This window comes from Terrapene carolina, unplaced genomic scaffold, assembly GCF_002925995.2.
Source record: "Terrapene carolina triunguis isolate 2854851 unplaced genomic scaffold, T_m_triunguis-2.0 Scaffold66, whole genome shotgun sequence".
In the NCBI taxonomy this organism is placed as follows: Eukaryota; Metazoa; Chordata; order Testudines; family Emydidae; genus Terrapene; species Terrapene triunguis.
The window spans coordinates 49,827,315-49,835,627 of record NW_020664417.1 but is presented as its reverse complement, the minus strand read 5'-3'; the positions used below and the strand labels follow the sequence as shown (position 1 = coordinate 49,835,627).

The window sequence follows — 8,313 nt, the reverse complement described above, 5'->3', positions numbered from 1 at the left end:
CATAATAAATAGCACATTTTATCTCTGAAGCAGACGACTTCTCAAAAGTTGTAGACCAGTGTTATTTGTGTAATAATTTCTGACTTTACAGTACAGAGTAATGTAAGTAGTGTTTTCTTCTGAAGCTGCTCCAATCTCTGCCATAATGAATTTTTTATAGTTTTACTCTAGTTATCAATACATTTTTACACCATGAAAAATAACACGGCAATAGGCAAACTGGGACCAAATGCCAATCACAAGATATGATCATGAGTGGGGTTAACAGAAAGATTTCTTACTGGGTAAATATAACAATAATACAAGAAGAAAAACAGTTTTCTTAAATATGTACTGAACAGCTTCTTCCAGAGTTAGTCATTTTTCCATAGAGGGGACTTCTTATGCCTTTGCAAGTCCACTGTTCTAGCAGCAGAGTGTTGATTTCTCCGTTTTGCTGAAATAACAGTTTTTGAATTGCTGGCATTTAATGTTGAAATAATTAGTTACTTTCTTTTATAGTGATCTTGAATATTGTCCCTCCTGCCCTACCCAGAAAGCATTTATAAGCTGCTCTCTTATGTGGGAAAATTGTTTTGTAACTTGCTTGCAAAAATATTTAAACTGGTATGTTCCCACCACAAGAGAGAGAAACTATATGAACTACTGTATTTCAGTCACATGGGGAATTATTCATTTAGTCTGATCAGAGAAAAATAAGCACAGTAAAGAATATAATACAGAGTAGTAAGATGACAAGTGCATTCTATGATTTGCTTGTATGCTTTAAGGCAATGCAATTTAAAAAACGTACTTTCAGTTATTGCCTTGGGTCTCTCTCCAGCTTCAATGCAAGTATTCTTGTTGAAGTTCCATACTGATTTTCTTGATGTTATTTTCTCCCCAAATGCCCTCTTCTGTTTCTGATAAATTCTTTTTCACCAATGCTGCCTCCTTTCTATTCCTGACAGTCCCTCTTATAGAAGACTTTCCCTTTGCAATGAAATTCCAAATTTACTTCTACTTTGCAGTCAGCTTTCAGTTAAATGCACAATATAGCGTTTTTCAGTTTACTGTATGGATGGGCTTCCTGCTGTACTTTGCTTTGCAGAGCTATTTGTTATTGTCCATAAGTAGTTAAATACCACGTTGTTCATGAATGTGGACCTACATTAACTCCTATAAATTCCACTTTTACACTGTTTAAGCTCTATTACCTTTATATATGCATCTGCCTCTCTACCAGAACATTATGATTCTCTCTTTTCTCCATGTTGGCTGGAGAAGAGCAAATAAATTTACTTACAATACAAACAAAACCACCCTTCACCCCAAAGTCACATTGAAACTTAATTGAACGTATTTTGGGTTCAGAGTTTGGCTTCTCTATTTTTAAATGCTTTTGTGCATCTTTGCACTTCCTGCATCAAGCTGGAAGCCAAATGGCTGACCGCTGTTTTCACAGTATTTTTGGTCAAACCCAAAAGCGGGAAGTCCCAAGATTCTTGTGAAGGAGTCTTTTTTTTTTTTTTAGACCTCCTTCCCAATTTTTCAGTCTCAAGAGGTTTTGATAAGATTCAGATAACCATTGGGTGCTTTCCTGAAATGATCTACCAATTTTTTTGAGACTATTGTCTACTTGTTCGTTCTCCATGCAGACATAAATTCTTCACAATTCCCTTTTTCTTTAACACTACCGGTTCTTGGTTTGTTGATATCAAACCAATATCCCCATTTGGTTTCATCAATACAGTATCTCAGAATGCTCTAGGGCCCAAGAATTTTAAATCCTTTAAAACCACCTCTCAAGCCATGTATTTAGATATCTTGCCTATTTTACCCCACTTCTTTATGAAGAAGACAAAAAATTAAGCCTCTGCATACTATTTTTCCTTAACAATTCTTCAGTGTGGCTGTTTGTTCAGAACTATTAGCCTAATTTTGTCAATATTTCTGATCTACATTCACCAATTAATTAAAGAAAAAGTCTGTGAAGGCATGGTCCTTCCTCAGAAGGCTACCACTGAACCAAAAGCCCTCCCTCTGCTCTCTAATCATTTGTGTCTTCATAGTCTTTGTCCTCATGAGCAGATGCTAGAGGCTTTTATGTATGTATTTGAGCAGTGATTCTCAACCAGGGATATGTGAACCCCTAGGGGTACACGGAGGTCTTACAGAGGGTACATCAACTCATCTAGATATTTGCCTAGTTTTACAACAGGCTACATATAAAGTACTAGCGAAGTCAATACAAACTAAAATTTCATACAGAAAATGACTTGTTTATACCACTCTACATACAATACACTGAAATGTAAGTACAATATTTATATTCCTGTTGATTTATTTTATAATTGTAAGGTAAAAATGAGAAAGTCAGCAATTTTTTCAGTAATAGTGTGCTGTGACACTTTTATATTTTTATGTCTGATTTTCTAATACTGTGTGCAGATGTGGTTGCACCATCTCAAAAAAGATATATTGGAATTGGAAAAGGTTCAGAAAAGGGCAACAAAAAATATTAGGGGTATAGAACAGCTTCCGTATGTGGAGAGATTAATAAGACTGGGACTTTTCAGCTTGGAAAAGAGACGACTAAGAGGGGATATGATAGAGGTCTATAAAATCATGACTGGTGTAGAGAAAATAAATAAGGAAGTGTTATTTACTCCTTCTCGTAACACAAGGACTAGGACCCACCAAATGAAATTAATAGGCAGCAGGTTTAAAACAAACAAAAGGAAGTATTTTTTTCACACAATGCACCATCAACCTGTGGAACTTCTTGCCAGAGGATGTTGTGAAGGCCAAAACTATAACAGGGTTCAAAAAAGAACTAGAAAAATTCATGGGCGGCTAGGTCCATCAATGGCTATGAGCCAGGATGGGCAGGGATGGTGTCCCCACCCAGGCGTGGGCAAACTTTTTGGCCTGAGGGCCACATTGGGGTTCCAAAATTGTATGGAGGGCTGGTGTACTATATTAAATTGCTTCCCATAGGAATGTGCTCCTTACTTAGGGTGTACTATTTACGGCTGCCAGTCCTGGTGCTCTGAATGGCATGGTAGTGGGGTGGGGAGCAGGGGGGTTGGATAAGGGGCGGTGGGTCCCCGGGGGGCAGTCTGGGGACAGGGAGCAGGGGGCAGTTGGATGGGGCAGAGGTTCTGGTGAGGGGGGTGGTCGGGGAGCGGGGGGGTTGGATAGGCATGGGAGTCCTGGGGGGCATGTCAGGGGCAGGGGTGTGGATAGGGGTCAGGGCAGTCAGGGGAGAAGGAGGGGGGTTGGGTAAGGGGTGGGGTCCCAGGGGGGCTGTTAGGGGCGGGGAGTCCCAAGAGAGGGCGGTCAGGGGACAAGGAGCAGGGGGGGTTGGATGGGTTAGGGGTTCTGAGGGGTGCAGTCGGGGTTTGAAGTGGGAGGGGGTGGATAGGGGCGGGGGCCAGGCTGTTTGCGGGGACACAGCCTTCCCTACCCGGGGTGTAGTGTATTAAATTCCTCCCCATAGGAATGTGCTACTTACGAAGCACCAGGACTGGCAGCCATAAGTAGTACACCATAAGTAGCGCATTCCTATGGGGAGCAATTTAATACACTACACCCAGCGGCTCACACAGCCACACTGCCCGGCAGGAACTTGCAGCCCTGCCACCCAGAGCGCTGGTGGCACAGCAAGCTGAGGCTGCGGGGGAGAGGCCGGGGGCTAGCCTCTAATACAGGGCTGGGCAGGATGGTCCCACGGGCCATAGTTTGCCCACCTCTGTCCTAGCCTCTGTTTGCTAGAAGCTGGAAATGGGCGACGGGATGGATCACTTGATGATTACCTGTTCTGTTAATTCCCTCTGGGGCACCTAGTGTTGTCCACTGCCAGAAGACAGGATACTGGGCTAGATGAACCTTTGGTCTGACCCAGTATGGCCATTCTTATGTAAGCAAGTAGTTTTTAAGTGAGGTGAAAATTGGGATATGCAAGAAAAATCAGACTCTGGAACGGGGTACAGTAGTCTGGAAAGTTTGAGAGCCACTGTATTAGAGGAAACACATACAAGACAAAAAGTATATTCATGAATAATGGCTAAATTGCCATGAGTCTAACTCTGCAACTCAGGGGAGGAAGGGTGTAAGTAGAGGCACAGAGAGAAAAGCAGCCTTCATGTGGCTGCTATCAATCTACTGTATATATGAGTGGGCATGTGGTGGGTCCTTTGCCCTCCAATTTACCAACAAGCATGGCAGAGGAAGTAATCTTTGTCCGGTAAAGGGGCTCATTATCATTAAGTTCCCCTCCCCTTGGGAGCAATTTAATGCCAGGTCTGGTCTTTGGACAATTTATGTATTTGCAGGGGGCTTAGAGTAAAAGTTAAGCCTTAATAAGCAGAGTGATTAAATTAGTGACTCAGCAAGGGCTGAGAAACTGAAAATCTTTTTTATATTTGTCTTCAACAAGAGCAATGACGAACAGGAATTTGGACGATTAAGGGATACGTTTGGGTGGCTGTGAAATGAAACCCACAGTCAGAAGCAGAGTGTATACATGTATGTGACTGTGTGTTCCCAACATGCAGCGGCAGGGAGCTCTGAGCCCTTTAAATCCCGGCCCCAGCCCGGCTGCCGGAGCTGCGGGGGGGGGGGGGGGGGAATTAAAGGGCTCGGGGCTCCCCCAGCTTGACTTAACAGACAAATCTTCGGTGAGCTTAAACATAAAAAGGAAGGAAGTGGAAACTTGACAGATGACTAGGGAGGAATAAAAATATTCCATGCAGTGGTATAATCAGGAAGGCCAAAACACAATTGGAGTTGTAGCTAGCAAGAGAGGTGAAGGGTAACAAGAAGGGTTTCTACAGGTATGTTAGCAACAAGAAGGTGGTCAGGGAAAGGTAGGACCCTTACTGAATGGGGGAGGCAACCTAGTGACAGATGATGTGGAAAAAGCTGAAGTACAGTATGGAGAGGAGGTGAGCAGCCCTTAGTGATGAAAGAACAGGTTAAGGACTATTTAGAAAAGCTGGACATGCACAGTGGGGCCGGATGCAATGCATCTGAGGGTACTGAGGGAGTTGGCTGATGTGATTGCAGAGCCATTGGCCATTATCTTTGAAAACTCCTGGCGATTGGGTGAAGTCCCGAATGATTGGAAAAAGGCAAATATAGTGCCCATCTTTAAATAAAGGGAAGAAGGAGCATTTGGGGAACTACAGACCAGTCAGCCTCACCTCAATCTCTGGAAAAATCATGGAGCAGGTCCTCAAGGAATCCATTTTGAGGCACTTGGAGAAGAGGATAAACCGGAAGTGTTTAGCGCATATAAAATGTTGAATTATTGTCTTACTTTACTCCTCTCTTCATTTCCTTTTCTCACTCTTGGCTTTGCGCTTTCCATCATGTTATGTCTGGATCAGTTGTGGTGTCTTCTCAGCTGAGCATTCTGTGTCTCCTTTTAAATCCCCACCTCTTCATGAAATCATCTTGCTGTCTTTTCAGCAAAATGGGGATTTAATAATCCCCTCACACTGCAGCTTCTGACCAATTGGTATCTGTTTTGCCATGTGTCTGGTATCTTGTAAACTCTGTGATGGGAACTATATTTGTAAATATTCTTAAACTTTATGGTGTTTGTATGGATATTTCGTAATAATTAATAATGCCATAAACAGAACGGATTATTCCCCTCAAATATCTGCATAGTAGGTATGCCAGGGAACTCAACTTATCTGTAAGAAGTTGCGAAATAATATTTTACAAGAAGATAAAGAGGAATGTTGTAGTGAAACTATAGCAATCCTTCCCTGCTGTCCTCTAAAATATTGCAGTCCTGTGGACACGTCACCAGACCAACAGGAAGGAGTCTATTTCTGGGTTATCATTATTATTTCTGTGTGTGACCTTGAGCTAGTCACTTTGGGTTCGATCCATGAAGGGATTTAGTCACTGCAACACCTAACTTTTAGGCACTCTATGGAATCCTCAATCTTGAGTTAAGCACTAGGTTCCATAGACAATGCATAGGGAGAATTTTGTGCCTAAGAATGGGATTCACAGAAGCCAGCAAGCTGAACAGAGAGCCACCTAAACTAGTCAGTAGGAAATGCTGAGGAGAAGGGTATGGCCTAACTCCTGCCCCTCAAAGGTACTTAGGTGCCTAACTCCAGGCCAGAGAGAGGCACTTATGTCTACTCAGGATTCAAAGATATGAACCTGATCCTGGAGTTAGATACCTAGTCCAGGTCAGGACTTTCTCATAAAGTGTGTGTGGGGGGGGGGGGTGAGAGAGAGAGAGATTGCCCTCTCCCCCAGCCCATTATAGCCAATAGAACGGTGGTTAGGGCACTCTCTTGGGAGGAGGGAGACCTGCGATCAAGTCCTTGCTCAAAAGAGTGGTGATTCAAACATGGATCTCCCACATCTCAGGTGAATGCACTAACCGCTGAGCTATTGGGTACAATGAAGATGGTGACCATCATTGATCTGCTTGCCCCAGTTGCCTTTTGTGCAGGTTAGGTGTGCTCTGAGAAAACCTAGTTCATGAATCCTGCCAGTGCTAAGATGTAAGATAGGGTGCCAAGCAGCTCAGTGGCTTCAGTGCTTAGGCAGTTTTGCTCATGACCACAGGTAGAAACATAGGGACTTTAGGGAGCAACTGAGTGAGTGTTTTGAGAAGCAGAATGGCACCTAAATGTTGGACTCAGGTGCCTAAAGTGTCAGGTGCCCAAGTTCCTTTGTGGATTTAGCCCTTCCCCTCTCTGTGTCTCAGTTCCTCCATCTGTAAAATGGGGATAGTGGATCATATCTTCTCTGTAAAGTTTTTTGAAAAATACTATATGTATGATCAGTATATTTGAAATTTTCTTTCCAAGGAAATTGAGACAGTAATAAATACTGAGTGAAGTAATTTCATCTGAGCTTCAACACATTTTAGTAAATAGATTTTTTTTAAAATCTGCAGACACACTGTCTCTTGCCAACTCTTGTATGCTGTGCACACTCTTGGGCCACTTGAGCTGTGGAGAAGGATGGTTATAAACAAATCTTTGGAATACAAGTGTTTCAATACCACAGGAGAGTGGCAGTACTTGCTTATGTCTTTGAATATTAAGACCAAAAGCCTAACTTAATGGAAGAAAATATGTGCTTATAGTAAATTTTGCATTTTAAAATATTTGTAATGGGATAATCTTTACATTTATTCAGTCATTCAGGTTTTTGTTTTTTGTTTTTGATAACTTACTTCATGCTTACTTTGTTAATTACTGAATGTGTCATATACATTTTTTTAAAAGATTATGTCCTACAAATACTGAATGATTTAATGAATTTAAGTTTTAAAGTCCTTGTTGATTCTTCTAAACTAATTTTGTGATGCCACGTTTCCTAAGCATTTTTCAGCATTTAATCATATTTTCCTTTTCTTTTCAGCTTCTTAATTAAATGAAGTGGGATACGCATAAGGCTAATGTTTACTATGAAGATAAGCAATTACTGATATCTGCTCACCTATATTACATTTATTCAAGATTCCTGTGTTGGTTCATCTGTGTATTTTTTTTTATTTTTTTGTGTGTGATAAGTTACAGTATTCTTGTAGAGAAAAGAATTTGTTTTTATACCTTACATAAAGAATGCTTCATTTAATTTATAGGAACCTATATATTAAATGTTAAATATCTTAATGGAAAATGTGGCAAACTGTTATGGATACAGTATATTTAGTGGTGCAGAATTTAAAGAACATTAATTATAATGTGTCTTGTGGTTGTATTGCCACCTTGTTGACAGGTTATTAAAAAACCAAAAGGATATGACTGGGGTCTTTTTTGGTAAAGTGTTATAAAGTTGTCTTGAGATGCACTTTAGAAACCCCCCACCCCACCAAAAAAAAAAAAAAAAAAAACCCTGCTATTGGAGAAAACATACATGAAGTTGAAACTGTTATTTGATCACATAGAGCATATTATAATTTATTAATACCACTTGGACAATAAAGAAAATAAATGTTGAACAAGCTTCTAAATTGTGTAGGCTTTTTTTTTTTCCCTCATGCATTGAAATTTCTAATAGATACGTTTCCTGGAATTGGTTTACTCAAGAACAGCAAGGATTTTGACCAAAAAGTTAAGAGTGATTGTACACCTATTCAGTTCAGATTGAAGGATCAAACCATTGGAAGACTACCAGTAAATCTCAGTACTCACTACACTCAAGGTCCTCTGCCATGTGACAGAAACAAAAGGCCCTAAACCTCCAAATGTTACAGCCATAATCCATGAGGCTCCAGAGCAAATAGCCTGTCAGTCAGTTTCTGTCTCAGAGGATCTCCCTGAACGTGATAGACAATGGTCCCTG

The 8,313-nt window shown here is 41.0% G+C and overlaps 1 protein-coding gene across 1 annotated transcript in view; it reads left to right on the top strand.

The window, feature by feature from the left end:
• The window catches only part of TUSC3 (tumor suppressor candidate 3), a 272,148-nt gene extending 264,392 nt beyond the window's left edge, over positions 1–7,756 (top strand). Inside the window, exon 11 of the mRNA XM_024192953.1 lies at positions 7,387–7,756. Within this exon, the coding sequence (XP_024048721.1) occupies positions 7,387–7,398 (12 nt within the window). The 3' untranslated portion in view covers positions 7,399–7,756. The remainder of the gene's footprint in view (positions 1–7,386) is intronic.
• The last annotated feature ends 557 nt before the right edge of the window (positions 7,757–8,313 follow it).